This window comes from Callorhinus ursinus, unplaced genomic scaffold (assembly GCF_003265705.2).
Source record: "Callorhinus ursinus isolate GAN/ISIS: 27379988/994484 unplaced genomic scaffold, GSC_fseal_2.0 scaffold10, whole genome shotgun sequence".
In the NCBI taxonomy this organism is placed as follows: Eukaryota; Metazoa; Chordata; class Mammalia; order Carnivora; family Otariidae; genus Callorhinus; species Callorhinus ursinus.
In genome coordinates this window covers 977,892-996,847 of record NW_027397072.1, presented here as the reverse complement: position 1 = coordinate 996,847, position 18,956 = coordinate 977,892, and the positions used below count along the sequence as shown (strand labels likewise).

Sequence of the window (18,956 nt, the reverse complement as noted above, 5' to 3'; positions counted from 1 at the left end):
TTGTGGGCTGGAACCACGTGTCCACACACACGGAGCTCAACTACGTACAGTAAGAGGCTCTCAGGAACTTTCTTGTGTGGCCAGGTCATTCATTTTAACTTCAAAGACTGAACATGGCTAGATCCCCTTCCTTTGATAAGGAAATGTTTGAGCTCAGGAAGATTCAGACCTGGAGATGAGAAAAAGTTTATGTGGACCATGTAAAGCTGTTCCTGATGTTCAAAACCGTTCCCTGCAGATGTCCTTCCTGTTAGGGCAGGACGCGGCCGGGCAGCGTCCTGCCTCCTGGTCTCACACCAAGCTCGGCTCGCTCACCTCTCTTCGCACCCGGGGCTCATCCAGCGCCAGAAGCAACCCGGCCTCAGACCTGGGCAGAGAGGCTCGTCGGCCTGTTTCCTCACCTGCACAGTGAGAACAAAGATGGACCTGCGCCAGACAGGGGGTGAGCTGAAAGGGGTCACGTGTGCACAGCCCTTAGCAGAGTCTCCAGCACCAACAAGTTTCCAATCAAAGAGATCTGCAGGTCGTTCCTACTGATATCTAATTAAAATGCAAAACTGAGATTTAGGATTAACCACATCTCCTGAATGAAAATAATTTCCCACCCAGCACCCTGACAGCCTGGCGGGAGGCACAGTCCATGCCCTTAACAGGTCCTACTTCCAAACTAGGGCAATAACTGTCATTTTACCGCCCCTCACCCCCCGCCATCTGCACGGGGGCCTGACGGGTGCAGCCTGACCTGTGGGGGCAGGACAGGTGCAGCAGGAACGCAAAAGGAAGGACAAGGGGCATGCGGCCACCGTTCACTTCATACAAAAAGACTCCTGCTGTTTTTTAATTTACAAAAGTTGTGCATCTTTTCAAAAAATTGTATGTTAATTTTTGAAAAGATGCACTTTTTTAAAATGCACAACTTTTTGATGCTAAACTTTAGCATCAAATCTTCCTGGGAAAATATTATTCTTTTCATTATGATCCAGTAAAGGAACACTTTTAAAATCTACAGTTTTCATGAAAATAAACAAAAAAATATTTTCACGATTTCTTCACTCTTTGGTGAAGAATACCTCCTATGTTTGAGTGAGTCTAGGCTCTTTGGCATAGGTGACGAAACAGGGAACCCATTAAATCTGGAGATGAGAACAGCCGCACCCGAAGAGATGCTGCAGACGCGGGGTGGGGGGGGCGCCAACCTGGTGTTTGGCTGTAAACTCCGCTCCTAATACTGACGTTGACATCTACAGAGAACATTGTTGCCTGAAGCTCTGTGAGCACCATTCTTTTGGAATATTAGTTAAGGTCCACTTTAAATACTCTGCCTTGGTTAGTCTTCCACAGAAGCCAATACAGTGTAAACAAGAATCCTATATACAATGCACGCGTCATATACAGATACCGTCTACATGTTGTCACGTGTCTAATACATGATTATAAACACGTGATATGTTACAAACCCAAACAGCTCCTTCTTCCAGACACCGACCGACAAGCGGTGGGTGGGCTGTAGGGAGTGGGCAGTTTTCACTGAAGCCACCCCTGGAGGGGTGCCGGGCAGTCAGTGCCGTGCGCCTGCTTTCCTGCAGGAACCATCTACCTGTTCTCCTGAACTGTCTCCTGACGGTTCCATGCTTCCTGTCCTCGAAGCCGTGAGACATGAGGATGTGATCTAGCACCACAGTCCGTCTCTGTAAAAGAAGATTCAGGAGTCCGTGAGTCGCTTTTAAGGACAAAAATAGAGGACCTTCTTAGAAGTAGTAAACAGTCCAAAAAACAAGGAAACTACAATAAAGGCTATATTTCACGAATTAGGAAAATAAATTAGCACTTAAATGATGTGTTAATTATATGTTTATAAAAATTTAGTAAACTTAAAAAATTGAAATTAATTTTCTTTCCAACAGATTTCTCCTACTCATTTCTCAAATTAACACCTTTACTCAGCCCCTCCTTGAGAAAAAGGGGAAGTTAACGACCCAAATGCAGAGGAAACCCTTCTCTTCCAGAGAAGAATCCAAGTGGTGGGCTCTCGGGCTTTTCTATTACATATTCTATGGAAACACAATCTGGCAATTAGCAGTGTGGGAAGCAGAGCGCATGGTGCAGAACATGCTTCCGTGTGACTCAGAGAGACGCCCGAGCAGCACCCTGGCCCGTCAGATCTAAGAAGAACGACCCATCTCTGCAAACTAGTGACATATTTTATTGGTATCACAACTATAGGCTCGTTATAAAATCACACAAAGTTGCAATATTTGCAGGAAAAACTCATTTCTTAAGAAAATAATTTAATGTTCAGTGCTCAACAGAAGCACTTTCCTCGCGATGCTCTGGCGGTCCATGAACGTGGGGTCCACGGAGGCCACCTTTGCTGCCAGGAAGGCGTGAATGCAGTGCAGGACGGCCGTCAGGTCCGGGAATTCGAGCTCCTGAAAGAAAAAATGAAATGCTGTAAATCTTAGAAAAGCACGTTACAGAACATTTAACGGATTCTATGCTTTTTGAGCTGCAAGAAAGTCAAGTACAAACGTGCATCAGATAAGGAAGGTTTAGGGTGGGAGGCAGAGTGTGATCAACACAACCGCAGACACAAAGGTGCTGCTTCTGCACAGACAGTCCGACAGGGAGCCTGTCTCCTCGCATCTCACAGGGTAAAGCTCCCGCCTTCCATTTGGGCGCTGACTCCATCTGTGCAGGGTCGGGGGTCACATGACCTCAGTCTTGCCCTATTTTTTTTTTTAAAGATTTTATTTATTTGACATAGAGAGACACAGCGAGAGAGGGAACACAAGCAGGGGGAGTGGGAGGCAGAGGGAGAAGAAGCAGGCTCCCACGGAGCAGGGAGCCCGATGCGGGGCTCAATCCCAGGACCCTGGGATCATGACCTGCGCCGAAGGCAGATGCTTAACGACTGAGCCACCCAGGCGCCCCCAGTCTTGTCTTATTGACACCGGCCAGTTGGCGCCCCGGTGATGCTGTGATAAGGATTTCATGCCAAAGATGGTCTTCCCTCTCTCCGCAAACCCCACGCAGGTCCCCACTACGTCCACAAGCAGGTCGGCGTGGACCTGCCGCTGACACAGGCGTGAGCAAACCGTCTCAGTTAGGGTGCCACGGGTCATCAGTGTCCTAACGCTTCTGAGGGTGAACGTGAAGCTTCTCCGGCTGTCACCCCGCTCTACTCGTGGGGAAGGAGGTTTACATATCTTGTTCTGAGTTTTCTCTTCTATTTTGGCATAATAAAATTCTAAAATAATTGAAAACGTCAAAATTCCTTTTAAGAGAACTGCTATCTAATTGACACCTTAACTAAATTTTGTCAAAACTGTCTTGTGCTCTCAGCTGTTGAGAGGACATGAGAAGGAAAGCTCCGACAATGTAAGGACAGCAAGGACAGCAAGCTGGCCTGTCTAGTCCCAGATGTACTACTCCTTTCCGCACCTGAAAAGGCAGGATCTCTGATATTTTAATTTGGGGGCAGGACCTCCGGGGCACGAGGGAGCAGTTGTCCCCCCCGCCCCCCGGGTAAGGACATCCTTCCCCACCACCCATCTTAGCTTTTCTGAGTGGCTCCTCTTTGTGACTCAAGATCTGACATCTCAAAAATGACTTCATGCTTCCCTTAAACATGACGTCCACCTCGGTCCCCTCCTGGGACTGTGTATGCCTGTGCCTTCCTTCAGGAAGCTGCTCCATTCGTGGGATGGGGACAAGATGCAGGGACAGCCAGTGTCCCGGGGAGGCCGACATGGGCCCGGGGAGTGGGAGCAGGGTCTCCACGTGGGTACATCCAGGTGTGGGAATGGCGGATCTGCCAGCACATGGAGAGTGTCAGCAGGAAGGTGCAGTCGGCACAGAGGACACCTGCTCACGGAGGGGCGGACCAGGGACCCTTGTGACCTGCGTGACCCCGGCCCCTGTGCTCCCAGCCACCCCGACTCCAGCTACAGGAACCACAGGAGCCCCATTACTGCATTCCACTTTGAATTAAGTTCCTCTTTTGCATGTGAGTGAATCTTAACCTTGACAGCTACGGGATTGATTGATTATTGGTGACCGATCACTGTTTATTTTCACTTTGAGTAATGAGTAACGTTCAAGAAACTGAGGTGCATTCTCCTTCGAAAGTGTCCTAATATGCACATGGTTACTGCAGAATCACCTTACCCAGCGGCCCTCCCATCCCTGGCAGAATCCAGGAGCTGCCCAGACCCCGTGCAGAACTTCAACGCTAGCTGACCCCCTTGCCCACACCCTGAGACTCGACTCAAATCCCTCAGTCATGGTGACTTATTCCTGGAGGAAAGGAAAGCCAAGTTACATGACAGAAGAACACGAGGTTCTTGCAAATTTCACACATACTTAATTCAATTTCTGTGTTTCCAAGTCATAATTACTGAGCTTCTGGAAGGGACATTTTGAAAAAAGAGCTATAATGTCCACATCATTTATGCTTCAGGATCTTGCAAATTGGAAATTGCTTCTCAGGTTCCCCACAGACTTACCAATAGGAACACCTGGACCGGAACAAGGAGCCAACACCACCAGCATGAAGGCCAAATCCAAACCTGATGTCCATGGTTTCTGATCCCACATGTTGAAGCCACACACAAAATCTCCAAAAGAGTCAGGGGACAAAGTGAAATTACACCACTAAACTCCACACAAAACCGCAGTCCATGGTGTTGAAATCCAGGCAATTCGATATAAAGCCTTAATTCTGACTTTTCCAGATCCTGAGTGAGGCTCCCTGTGAAAAACTCACACAACACGGGCGTTTCAGGACGAGACCAAGGTGTCTGTGGCGCGGCTGGCTTCCTAGCCATGTGTCACTGCAAGACTCTCTGGATGACACGTCTGCAGCCAGACGTGGGCGGCCCTGCTGACTTCTGACCGCTCGCCCACCAGGCAGCCAAGGCCCGACACGGAGAACTCCCACGTGGGGGGAGAGTGACGTGGGAGACTGATGGAATCCACAGAGCCGCGCTTCCCTGAAGGGCCCGATGGTGACAGGTGCCGTGAAGTAGGAGTTCTCTGTTCACAGTTTGGAGACAGATTAAAGAAAGTGTGGGTTACTGGGGGCTTCGCATGGCCCTACCGAGTCAATCACGTTGTCTCTCTCTGAGCGTGATGCCTGCGGCTTTGTCCCTCAAACTGGTTTGACTCTGTGAAGACAGGGCATCTTGGAGGCCTGTTCGGCTGATGAACGGATAAAGGACACGTGGTCCATCTGTACAGGGGAGCGCCATCCTGCCTTACGAAGGAAGGGATCCAGCAGGGATGAGCTCTGAGGACACTGTGCCGGGTGGAGCGAGCCAGTCTCAGGAGGACAGGCTCTGCACGATCCCCACACGAAGCAGGGAGATTCACGGGCATGGACACAGGAGGGAGTGCATCCCCCCCACACCGTCTCCCCGACAACCAGACCAGCGCTTGGGGCTTAAGGGATCCTGAAGGCACACCATCGTCTGGAAGGAGGAGGCCTCACCCCTTGCGGCAGTGCCCGGGACCTTCTCCGAGCTGTGTGCTCACCCTCGAAACCCGCAGCCTCACACGTGTTCTCTTCTCAACGCACGGTCCAGTCAATCCCATCTACAGCCCGCAGCTGTGCCAGGCAGTGACAGTGCGCGCCTTACAGACCGGAGGGCTGAGGGCCACAGCGCCAGCCGCACACGCCTGGGACAGACACGCCTGCCTTCCACCCCAGGTCCTCCCGCTGCACCCGGCCCTTTCCTCTGCAGTGTGTTTGTCCTAATGACCCAGATTTTTATAAAATGTTTTTAAGTATTTCATGGTGGCCGAAATAATGACTTGGAATTTGAGTCACAGCTTGCATGATTATCAGCTTTTAAATGTTTTAAGACCTAGAACTTTTTCATAATGAAGTAAAACTTTTAGGAAGCCATGAGGATCAATACTGGGCTCCTCAAAACATGAATAATGAGGTCACCCGGACTTGGGAAACATTTCTTCTTCCTCAGTCTGCGCTCCGGGTCTGCGGCATTGCTCACAACACGACACTTCCCATCAGCGCACCGACGCTGAAATCCCCCGTGTGTCCTCAATAAATCTTCTCCACTAGAAATCACATCTCCATCCACCGCCCATCTTGGTGCACAAACTGCCTGGCATTTGTCAGAAAGTGTCTGAGCTGACGGACACACTTTCTGATGAGTGGCGTTCAGCCGCAGGTGCCGGTGTCCCTAACGGCTCCCCAGGCAACTCTGCAGGTGCGGGAGCCACGGATGGAGCATGAGCCAGGGAGACAGGGAACGCCGCTCCCAGGGACAAAGACCGGGACCTGCTCAAGGACAAGACTCAGGGTGGTGACGGTCAGCAGGAGGGATGGTGACAGACACCACAGAGCTCCTGGTGAGCGGTCAACCAGCAGAGTGTGGGAAAACCAAAATCCCAAACGCCCAGAGGGGCAGCTTATGGCTGGAAAGAGGGAGTCTCCCTGAGGTCCTGCTTCCCCGGGACGGCAGGGCCCCAGAAGGGGACCATCCAGCCTGTCCGCCATCAGGTCAGGTGGAGACCTGACACCCGCGGCTCTTGGCCCAATCCAGAGTGGAGTTTGCCGGGCCCCCTGCGCCCTCTCTGTCTAGTGCAGGTCACTCACTTGGCTTCCAATCTAGTTTCCTCGAAGAAAGTATTCGTCCGCAACCTCTGCATGCCCCTGTGACTCACCTCTCCTGCTGCTGCCTCTCCCAGACGTAAAACCTCCTCGCTCCACTCTCTGGCTCACATTTAAACCACCTTTCCCTCTTCAGCAGATGAGGCAGTTATAACGTCATAAATCTTATTTATACGGAAGCTCAGCGGTATTACCTCGCCAAGATGTTAAAAAGTCTGACTTCCCCAAACAGCTCTGACGATCCCTTCTGCCTGCGTCCTCTCCCCAGAGACACAGATCTTTTAAAGCCGAGCGCCTGCTAGTCCAGGGCCATCTGCACAAAGTGCAGCCTGGAGAGATCGCTCATGCTGCAGGGAGGCTGCTGGGGTGCAAGGGGCACCTGGGCCTTTTCTCTGCTCTGATAAACATTTTATCTGGAAATTTCCACGTGCTGAGGAAGATACATAACTCCCATAGAGACATCAGCAAAGTGAATCTCCTGAAGAGACAGGAAAAAGTTCCCTCATTCTGAAATTTGTATTAAAACTCCCACATAGACATAGATTAATCGGAACACCAGGGAAAACATACTCCCATGGTTTGGGGGCCGCCAGTAACTAACGAACACGTGTTAGCCAGTCATCACCTCTCGTCCACCTCGGACAGGCAGGTGGACGTGGCTACCTGGCAAGGCGGCCCCCACGGGCCTGGGTGCATCTGCCCTCCTGCCTGAGAAAATGCTGCCTCGAGTTCACTTCTGCTTTTCTCTGCCAACGTCTGTAATGTTTCTCTGTGAGAGAATCTTCAGCCCCCATTGAGGTCCACGTGGCAGGAAGGACCGTGAGCAGGCACTTCAGGACACGGTCCCGGCTGGTGATCCTGGCTCTCCGTCACCGAGCTCAGGAACAAGGCTGTGGATGGGGAGGAGACGGCTAGTAAGGAGGAGAGGGGTCCGAGCAGGGAGCTTCGTCTGGGCCGCCCGACAGGCAGAGCACTGCCACCTGCCCTGCGTTCATGCATTAAGCCCCCAATCTTCCAGAAGGTTCTGAAATGAAGCTTCTGCCAAAGCTCTGTGGTAACTAGCACCAGGCCGATTCTTGGCAGGATGGCCATGGATTGTGAGTGGGGGGCCCGCCGTTCCCCCCACCCTGCGTCCTGCCCGTTAGCCTCATGTTCCCTGGCCGGCCAGCCCACCACTCTGGGCAGCTTGCTCTGGGCATGGACAAGGGCTGTGGTCACTGCCCCCATCACCAGGTCACTGAGGAACCCCGTGCAACTCACGCCCACCCCTTCTCAGCGAAGAAACCCCTCTGCCTCTGGAGCTCGCCTGCACCACATCAGGGTCAACCAGCTGCCAGGTGGTTTTGTCCTTTCTGGAAATCAGGACGTGCAGGCCCGGTCTTCAGACAGCTGACCAGAGCACCCGGGGCAGCCTTTTTTGCTCCCTGTTCCATGTGGCCAAGTTTCCACAACAAGCACGGAAAGGGCACTGTGAAAGGAGATCAGTGTCTGAGGTGGGGCTGCCGGGGCCTGACTCTCGTTCCACATCCCATTGTCTGGGACCCTCAGCAAGTCACGCGTGCGGACTGGAGCTCCCCGCGACCACAGCATTTACACCTGGGCCTCAGTGCGGAAGCTGTAGTTGTGCAGGGGGGCACTGTGTGCATCCACCTGTCGGAGGCACTTCGCGGCTCCAGTGGCTGCTGGTGATGCCCCCAGCAAGGCAGCTTGGCTCAGGGACGCTAGTTTAAGGTGGTTTCCATCTGACTACACAGCAGCACCCACCACTCTTACTCTTAAAGAAGGCCTGCGCTTCCTGAGGGCAGCCACAGTCAGGGTCAGGGGAGAGTAGGTGGAGCTCCAGCCCTGCGAGGTCCCCAGGGGACCGAAGTCCACATGGACGGGGGGCAAGGGCCCAACAGGAGCCTTCAGAGGGACATGTCAGCAGGCGTGTGCCACGCTGAATGACGCTGTGTTTCAGGGAGAACCCACGGGTGTAGGCCATCCTTCTAAAAACCACATTTGCCCAGTTAAATTACGTTCCTGCTAACTGAGCAGACGAGTGGCCATCCGCACACTCCTGAGTCTGTGGGCTCCGTTCAGACGCGCCCTCACACACCTGGAAGCCACGTGACCACGGTGGCCCCCACGCGGGCCCTGCCGGCCACCCCGACCTTTGTCCTCAAGCCCATCCCTAGCCAGGGTGGATTCCTGGGGCCCCTGCCCCTCCTGGGGACGTCCTCTCACTCCTTCCTCTCCTGCTGGCACAGGTCTGCGCGTGGGGACAGCAGCTAAAAACCCCATCCACACCGCTGACGATGCAGCACCAGAAAACAACTAATTCCTTATCATGACACAAAGCCACCCGTGCCTCAGCAGGGTCCTCACAGGGACCCCTGGGGTGGAAGGAGGCGAACCCCAACCTGACCCAGCTGGGATGCCGCATTCAGAGGATGGCGTGTGGCCTTCAGCAGATTCCGGCCCTGTGCCCTGAGAATTCACTGACGTATTGCAGAGCACTTCGGCCCGGACTCACACATCCTAATCCCTGTCTGGGTGCCGGAGTCTGTCCGGCACCCACCCCACCTGCCTGGCCCACAGCAGGCCCCAAGGGAAGGACGGAGTGGAGGAGGGAAGTCCTCGTGCGAGGTGCGTGGTCTGCCTCTGCAACACCGTCATTCCCCTCCTGCCCTGCCCTCCATTGCGCTGGGACGGGTGGGCCGTGCCCGGGAGGGGGAGAGGAGGCTCCGGTTCTTGCAGCCGGTGGTGTGGAGATGTCCACCCCCCTGTAGGCCACGGTGCTTGACGGTCAGGACCACTTGGCGTGGGGCCCACACGGCCTTTGTTGCCAGTGGCAAATGGCAGGGCGTCACAGGAACTGGGCTCTGGGGGCACTGGGCTCTGCCCACTGCCTGCACCACCTGCCACAGCACGTCTGGGTGCGACGTACCCGTCCAGGTGTCGACAGCGTGTCTGAGTGCACAACCTGCTGGCGGGGAAGCAGAAACCTGTAAAAAGTCCATCCTTCAGCCCAGGGACTCAGGCAAGTGCGGCCAGATTAAATTCTGTCCCCGAGTAACGGCTCCTTGTCAAATGAGATGGAAGCGCAAAGTCTGACCGTGAAGGCAAATTGGTTCCACCTTTATTTTTTACACCAAGGCCTCACAAAGGAAGTGTCTGGAAATGCAGAAGGCAGCTGAAGTTTCCTGCCCTGTGACGGGCGGCCCGCATCTCCCCGGCTGTGCTCCAGGCACGTCAGATGCCATGGCTGCTTAGAAATCCACGCAGGCTCCTGGGGAGAGGGAAGCCGGCAGCGGTCACTGAAGACGGCCCGTGGGCCGCAGTGCCGTCGTCCCTGTGAGTCTGGACAGCTCTCGCTAGGCAGGCGGCCTGCAGCTCTGCTCAGGTTGAAGCCCTCGAACTGCCCTCTGGACAAGCGCACAACCAGCTGCGAACCGTTTGCACAGCCTCGCGGGCTCAGTCAAGAACAGGGGTCCCCAGGGGCTGCCGCACCCAAGCCGCCATGAACCACCACACTCAGTTGTCCGGCAGCAAGAAAATGGGTACGTTGGATTCACCAAAATTAAAAACTTCTGGCCATCAGGGGACATTTTCAAGGGAATAAAGTGAAAACAACCTACAGACTAGGAGAAAATACTTGCAAATCGTATTTCTAATAAGGGGGTTAACACCCAGAATACACAGAGATGGAACTCCTTACACTCAACCACAGAGAGACAAACAACCTTCTTAAAAAGTGGGAGGAGACTTGAATTGACATTTCTCCAGAGATGATACACAAATGGCCAATAGCCACATGAAAACATGTTGCACTAATCACCAGGGAAACCCACCTACGGGCGTGGCTGCAATCTTCAACAGGAGGAACATGACCAATCGGCAGGGATGGTAGAGGAATGGGAACGCTCCTGGGCTGCAGGTGGGAAGCCAGGTGGGCAGCCCAGGACCCCACCATCCCACTCTGGGGGACACGCCCAGGATCGCTGAGCACACACTTGTGCGCCAGGGCCCACGGCGGCCAGAAGGTGGAGCCACCCACCAGCTCGTGGAGGGGTGAGAGGTGTGTCCAAGGACGGAGCAGTGTGCAGCCTCAAGAGAGTGACGTGTGACAAGTGTGCCACACGGACAAACCCTGGGCGGCAAGCGCAGGACCCGGACACACGCGTCCTCGGAGTCAGGACGTGGACTCAGGGCTGGGGGGAGGGAGGATGGGAAGGGCTGGGGATGACGGTGGGGGTGGCAGCACTTGATGCCAATGTTCTTAATACCACCAAGCCTTGCACTTAAAAGCAGTTAAAATGGAAATTTTATGCTGTATATATTTCACCACAATTTTTAAACATGATGGAAAGAAATCCAAGGTGGTCATCCATGAGGACAGCCTGGCCATGCATACCCTTCATTCCACTGCACAGAAACCAGGGGATGTAGGCATGCCATGAAGCACTTGGGCCTCAGTTTCCCCATCTGTGCAGCTGTGACGAGAGTGGAAGGGAGAAGGTGAGGCGGTCTGACTGCAGTCACAGCGATAAATACCCTGTCTTTTCACAAAAAACCCCGAGCTATCGCTTCTCTTGTGAAGTTTGTGTTAAAGAAGGCATATTTACATCTATTTCTTTACCCACATCTTTGAATTGAAATATCATCTTTTAATTACAAAACTGATATTATTTCAATGAATATAGAATATGGAGAATATAGAAATAGAATATAGAGCCTAACAGAGATGGTCTATTAAAAAAAATAGAAGAGACAGTCACGAGAATATGATTTGGCCAATAGGGTGATAAAAACTATGACCATAATTACCAGGAAGAAAAATAAAACCAACCGGCTCCCCGAAGCCCCGCCATAGCAAGCGTGTCGGCTGCATTTGCAGCTCACAGGGTCAAACCTGCACCTGGGGCCATTCCCCATGGCAGCCTTCACCACACCCGCCCAAAATCCTCCCCTCAAAATAGTCTGCAAAATAAAATCACACGCAAGCAAAGACCCCTGAAGTCCCAGGATAGCAGGTTACTGGATCTGCTCTGACACAAACTGAGCAAGTCTGACGTGGCTTCTAAACATCCCATAAATTCCAAAGTGTGTCTCGATATGCGTCTGGGTTTTCTATAACTCTCCTGGGAAAATGAAGTTCCCCCATAGGACCTGAGGCTCATTTTCAGTTCGTCTGAAAGCTGAGTGGTTACACATCAGGTAAATAGACATTTTTCCTGAAGGACTGGGCACATATGGACCTTGGCCCCCTGGCAGGCCATTGTTCTAAAGCACTTTCTTTCCCACCTGTGAATGCCTGAGCCCAGCAGTCCGAGAGGGAGACCTGTCCGGCCCATCCACAGGCCAACCCTGAGGCTTGTCTCCTGGGCCAACAGCACTAACGAATGTCTCCAAGCCCCTGACAGCCTGAGGCATGAGACCTGACATTTTCTTGAGCAGCTGCGGGGCAGGTGCAAGGCTCAGAGAACCAGCAGGTGCACCCAGGGAGCCCACTCTATTGGGTGTCCTTGAAAACAACGTGTACGAGGGGCGCCTGCCTGGCTCCTTCAGTGGAGCATGTGATTCTCGAGCTCAGGGTTGTGAGTTCAAGCCCTGTGTTGGGTGTAGAGTGTACTTAAAAAAAAAAAAAAAAAAGAAAAGAAGAACGTGCACAGCAACACTTTCCAAGGAAAAACTAACTGCGGGGAGTGTCTGAACATGGGCCGCATGGACACCAGAGGGTGGTGGGGAGACAACACACAGATGGACCAGGCTTCCCAACGCCAGGAGCCCACATTTAGTGTTGTTCCAGCCATGGGAGTGGCACATCCGCAATCCCATCCCGGCTCTGAGTCCCATCCCATCACACCACCGTGGTGGAATCCTAATCAAGAAGAGAGAATCGAATCCATTCAAGAGAAAGTCATTAAGAAATAGTAACTCAGCTTCTCAGGGATGTGTGCCTCTGTCACGGCAGTATTGTGTCTTACGGGTTTCATCTCTGTCCCTGGTTCTGAATGTCTCCTTCGCCCCATGTCCCAACACTGGCAGAGGCCCTGGATGCAGCCAATGCTGGATGGTGTCTTCCCAATGAAGGTCTACAGGAAGGCTACAACCTCACAGGCAGAGGAGTTGACTCGAAATCAGGCCGAGGCCAGCAGATGAGAAGCTGCAAGGCTGCTGGGGGTGGCTTCGTGGGGACCAGGTGGGGTCCTGTTGGCCTTCGATCTGGAAACAGGTGGAACTGTGGCTGGCACACCCGTGTGCCCCGTGCTGGGGAGTGAGAGTTTCTCGGAACACAAAGGGAGCCTTGGCGGTCGCTGGGCTAGCTGCCTGTGCTCTATGGGCGGGTTGGCCTTAGTCTTTCTCCTGAAAATGGGGACATGATGACTTCCCAGCCAGGAGGAGGCCAGGCTGAGCTAGAGACCCACAAGCTATTAACTGAGCCGCGGCGGCCACACAGTGGGGCACTGAGGGTGTTCCATGCTGAGGCTTCCGGCACCTGTGCACAGGGTTCCAGTGAGTAGGCCACGGACTCACGGACCTCACGGAGCCTCCCCAATAGATGGGCCACATGAAGGGAGAGCCGGCTGGCACATGACTACCATCTCTGCCCTGGGAACCTCCTCTCCTCGGTGCTGTTAAGTCAAGGACAATGCTCGTGCTCAGAGAGTTGGTTTCATGGCGCTTGTTAGTGGGAACACTGTAGTTCTGGACCTTCGGCCACATGGGCTCCAAACCAAGACAAAGACGTCACCTAGAGCTCTGAAGTCAAACGTGGCTACTTCATTTCTGGGATGAGCCACTTAGGAGCCTGGTGCAGGAGCAGAGAGAGAGAGAGAGACGGGGAGAGATGCTGAACGGCAGAGAGACAGAGACACAGAGAGACAGAGAGAGAGAGAGACACACAGAGAGAGACAGAGACAGAGACAGAGACAGAGGGAGCACGCTAGCCCTGTTGTTGCTCCAGCTCCTTGAGAACGGGTTAAGAGACAACCCCACAGACACTCTGGAAGGGGCCACACGCACAGGCACTGCTCCTGCTCACACCCACTGTCACGTGGAACGCCCAGTGGCCCACCTGCGTGTCTCCACGTGGTGGTGCTGCCTCGCTGTGGCCCCCTCCCTGCACCACATGCTTCCCAGCTCCTCCGAGTCAGCCGCGTCGATGATGAGTGCCGTGGTACCAAAGCTCTTGGCCACGGAAGCTCAGCAGCCTCGTTTCAGGTTCAGAGACACAACTTCCTTTACTCGCCCGAGCACTTGGACGTTTTACATACAAATGTGCGCCCCGCCCCCCCCAGGCTCCGAAGCCTTATCAGCACGTTGGGCCGACTCCCTGAGAGCCGAGCAGCAGGTGTTGGTGGAGTTTACCCGCTCAGTCACTTGCGGGTGACAATCACGCTCCACTGCTCCTCCCGGAGACGCACTCACCCTTTGTTAACGGCGCACTGCCTTCAACAAGCGTGACAGGCTTCCTGCGTGCACACGGGTGATCACTGACACGTAGCATCAAGAGTCTCGGACTTTAAAGGCAACTGGAACAATTTCCTCCTTGGAAACTGATAAAAATTTTTGTGCATGTATCTAATTTGCTCTTTCTTTGTTCATTAATCTATTCATTTAAACACGCTTGTTAAGTGCTGAAGTCAAAAAGCTAAAATCAAGCTGCCCTTCGGCGGCTCGGTCTCTCAGGAGAAATGAAATCCTAGAGAAGCATGCACGATGCTCACACGGCTCCCAGAGCTAAGTCGGGGGACGTAGGAGCCGGGGGGGCTGGGAAGGGCACCATTGCCCCGAGGCTCAGTCCTTCTGGTCCATAGTTCATGGCAGCAACACGTGGCCAACACGCAGAACAGGAGGAAAGCAGATCCTTCACTTCACAATTCCTTTAGGAGAAAGAGGTGAGAAGAAGAAAACCAAGTATTTTCTTTAAAAACTGCTGCACCCTCTGCCCTGCAGCCACGGGAAGCGGCCTGGAGTCAGGGACAATCTCTGCACACATGCCAGGCTCGTAAGCAGTGTCCTGGGGCCCCCGAGCCCCTCAGATTCTGGGGGGACCCGGCGTTCTCACAACGCTCTCATCACCGAGGCACTGCTCGGGCCAAACAGTCCAGAGAGTTCTCAATTAATATTAGGAGGAAAATTGTTCCACAGTTATCACTCCTTGAACCAGGAAATACGGGTAACAGGAACACCATCTTCTCTGAGGCAATAACCCATTCCTGAGTAACATTCCACTCCCACCCAGTACCTGCAAAAGCTGGGGTTCCCGACTCAGACGTCTGTCCCAAGGGCTGTTTGTATAAATGGAGCCTCAAACCTGAGGGTTCTCACGGGGTCCAGGCTCCCCTTCTGTCTTTTCCAATTTTCCTGTTCCTCACAAGCTTTAGTACACGTGGATGTCAGCTCAAGGTGGCTTCTGGAAACAGCCATTGTGTGCCCGGTTCTGCTCCTGGAGGCCCGCCACACACGCATTCTCTCCTTGGCCGGAGAGCGTGGCCAGCTCTTCTCATTTTTGTCACAACCTGCCCAGACCCCGCAAGGCCCTGCCAGGGCCCCAGGCAGCATGGCCACCAGCCCCTCACTGCACATGCCCTTGGCTCTGACCTCTGTTTCTCTATGTACAGCTGGGTTCTTGTATTCCCAATTGTATTTTTTTTTATAGAAACATCACGGCAAACTATTTAAGCTTCAAGCCCTTCAAATCTTGTGTCCATCTCTGTGGCCCCACAACTTTCTAGGGCTCTGTCTTCACCAACTGAAAACAGAATTGGTCCAGTCTACAAATGCCACAGTGGAATTAAGATGTTTCAAAACGCATGCCACAAATTCACATACTGTATCTCACACCGTCCAGTTTAGATTACCCAGGTCCCACTCTTTTCATGAATACAGATTACCAAAAGTTCACTAAACATTTAAAAAATCAAAATAAATGCCTTTCAACCTAGTAAAACCTGCGTTGCCTGTCAAAAGGACACTCTGATATCACAGAAGGTACTGGATGTTCCCAAAGCACGCACCCTGGATCAGCAGGTGCCCTGCCGGAAGCTGCTAGAATACCCACAAGCATGAAACCCTTCGGACCCACTGCGAACTGACTTTCAAAGTGTCGCCCATGCTCCCACAGAATGCACTGGAATAAGGTTTGCAGGATTTTAGCAGGAAACCTGTTACTAGCTCCTTCAGAGGCCAATCAGGTACCAACCAAGTTACCCATGGTCGCCGTATTAATGCAGAGAAAATACCAAAGAGATTCATCTCAAGTCTCCCCTCTCCCTCCCTCGCTGCTGGTGGTGGGTCTCCCCTGGACTCCGTGTGCCCCCCGTCACTGCCGTATCCTGTGTCCGGACGAGGTCTGCTGTCTCACCTGCTGCCCCATCACACACCCATGACCTAAGTGCCCTGAGAGCATTTACGTTCAGGTTTTGATTTTATCCATTCTCTAAAGGTAAGAATGTCAACAGTTTCTGTACAATTGCAGTTGTGCTTAAAAAGTAGATACGGCAGGTGCCTGGGTGGTTCAGTCGGTGAAGCACCTGCCTTTGGCTCAGGTCATGATCTCAGGGTCCTGGGATCGAGTCCCGCATTGGGCTCTCTGCTCCGTGAGGAGTCTGCTTCCCCTGCTCACCCCACTTGTGCTCTCTCAAATAAAAAAAAACTTTTAAAAAATGTAGATACAGAACATTATTTCATTAAACTCAATAAAAAGATGTTAAAAACACATCTGGCTATAACCATGTCCTCTGTGATGTGTCTTCTGATTTTATCACAACATGATGCAGGGAAGAGTTGGATCTGTTTACAAACCATAGGTGTTCATGGGTCTCACATGTTTGGTTTTTTCCTTCTTTTTTTAGTTCCCTGGATTTATCCTTTGTCTTTAGTTATATTAAAACTGGGTTGTTGACAACACATGTGTACATAAGACACGGAAAAAATCAATCCTTTGTTGGCAGTAAAACAACAGCTCACTGCCGTGAACTTGTAAGTTGTGCCTGAGCTCCTTTCATTAACGGCAGTTTGGTCTCAGTATTATAGACAACACATCAGCTGAACTGTGCATAATGCAGTTCGTAAAACTCTTCAATTCTGACTTCTCATGTGTCTTCTTGTTGTTGTTTTATGGTTTTGTTTGTTTGTTTGTTTTGAGAGAGAGAATGTGTGCGGGGGGTGAGGGGCAGAGAGAAAGAATCTCAGACTCCATGCTGAGCATGGAGTCCACACAGGGCTCGATCTCACCCCTGAGATGAAACCAGGAGTCAGATGCTTAACTGACTAAGCCACCCAGGTGCCCCATCTCATGTATTTTTAAATATTACCTCCCGTTAACGTTTGGTAATGAACTTGTGATTTTTAGTAGAATCAATTAATATGTTTCAGTGATCCTGGCCTTAGGCTGTAAGCATCTCTGTAGGAGACAGACTACGGGCTCTTCTGATGTCCTGGCCGTCTGAGCTCTGAGGTAGGTTGTCACATGCAGGGGGAATGAAAACATGATCTGACCATTAGGTTTTTACTCCATGTGTGGCTGGCAGCAGTGTAAACTAGGTTCCCTACCTTCACCTCTATCTGTTTGGTGTCCAGATGCTGGAACAGCAGCTTCACTCGAGTGTTTCCGTCATCTGAAGATCCTTTAAGCTGAGAAAATTTAAATCTCCAGAGCACATTCTGCAAAAGAATGAAATTTTGATTTAGAAATAGCTCACTTACATCATTAATATCCATTCATATATTAAATACTCCATTTTTAAAAATGCAGACATCTGCTTCATTTTCTTATCTACCCTGAGCATGTGATAAGAGCGTCCACCTTCCCCTTCTTCAGTCTGTGCGAAGTGACCTCCTCAGACCACCCACATCCTCTCTGTCCCGCGCTGGGCTCCAGGTGTCCCACAGTCCCAGACCCCGACCTGGCAGCACGCTTCCCGCCACCCCACCCACCCTCCCTGGCTTTCTCCTTCCTGTACGTGGCTACCAGTGTCATATGATCACTGCTCCTTCTTCTGCTTGCAAGACTTTAAAAATCCACTAGGAGGCCCACTTCTTGCTACAGAGCACGAGATTTGGTCCTCGGTGCAGACAGAGGGAAAACTTCATTCCCACTGATGGCCCCACCTGGGGCTCGTCCAAATCACCCCACGTCGGTTTCTCCCGCACCAAAGCTGAGAAAGGCAGTGATCACATCCTCATACCACTGCAAAAACAATGGGCTGTTTACTAAGGTACTTCAGAGATGAAATGTGCTTCATAAATTCTCACTGTTTAATAAAAAAGAAAGTCTGCAACAAATACTTTGTGGTTTTTATAAAAGTTAGTCTGTGCTTACAGACACTTCATGAGAAACGTCTTCATCTCCCAGAAGAATCCAGTGCAAGCTGCAGTTTCCAGTAAATAAAAGTGCTTGTTTTGAAAGAGTGAACCATCTTTCTCTAAGCATCACAATAGGCAAAGAGGCAGCGACAGTGGGGGAGGGATTCAAAGGCACTTCTTCCCTGGCGACCCCTGACCCCTCACCCCCACTGACCTCAGGGTCTTGCACTTCTTTTATTTTGAATCCAGGCTCCGTGTTTCAGGGCAAAGTGTCCAAACAAGCTCCATCAGGTGCTGGGACACTAGAACTCCGTCAGGGTCTCAGGGAACAACACCTGGGTCTTTCCTTTCAGGATGAGGAAGGTGGGTCTACACCAGCCTCAGCGGGGTTGGGTGTTCTCACTCCTAGCCGGAGGGCCTCCTTGTGTTGGAATTAGGAGGTTCTGCCCAGAACTCACACTGCATGCGCCACTTCCTCAGAAGCAGCCCCTGGCCCACTGCCATCAGCCACCAAGCAAAAACCACAGCACAGTTAACCAGAAGGTGCACTGAGGACGGTGAGCAGAGCACTGGGCAAGGTGCCTGGCTCCCACGGCTCCTGTGCCTGCTGGCGTGCCCGCCTCTGAGACTCGGACAGAATGGCCCAAATCTTGTCTGCCTTGGATGTTAACACTCCCCAGCTTTCACGCGGGAACCTGTCATCAAGGGAAGCCAGGGGCATCCTGGGCATCGTGGTTTTGCCAGATTCCTTGGCAAAGCCCAGATGGCTCTGTGATGAACAATGGAACCACACGTCGTTCAAATCTGATTAGGAGGAAGAGCCTAATAGTGGTCGACCCTCATCAGGATAATGCTTAGGAATTACCTCAATAATTAACATCTCACATGGTGTCAGCTGTTGAGCTATTACAGACAGAAGACCTCCTCGAAAGTGCTGCTGCTGATCCTCACAATGGAGTCCTGCAGGTTTATTACTGTTACCTTCCAGCACATTCTCTCCACACTGACCCTGTCCTGAACCTGTCCT

At 52.2% G+C, this 18,956-nt stretch overlaps 1 protein-coding gene across 1 annotated transcript in view; it reads right to left on the bottom strand.

The window, feature by feature from the left end:
• Window positions 1-2,196: 2,196 nt before the first annotated feature.
• The window catches only part of SNTG2 (syntrophin gamma 2), a 199,764-nt gene continuing 183,004 nt past the window's right edge, over window positions 2,197-18,956 (bottom strand). Inside the window, exons 14-15 of the mRNA XM_073896924.1 lie at window positions 17,177-17,287; window positions 2,197-2,429 (exon numbers count right to left, since the gene is read on the bottom strand). Coding sequence (XP_073753025.1) covers window positions 2,289-2,429; window positions 17,177-17,287 — 252 coding nt within the window. The 3' untranslated portion in view covers window positions 2,197-2,288. The remainder of the gene's footprint in view (window positions 2,430-17,176; window positions 17,288-18,956) is intronic.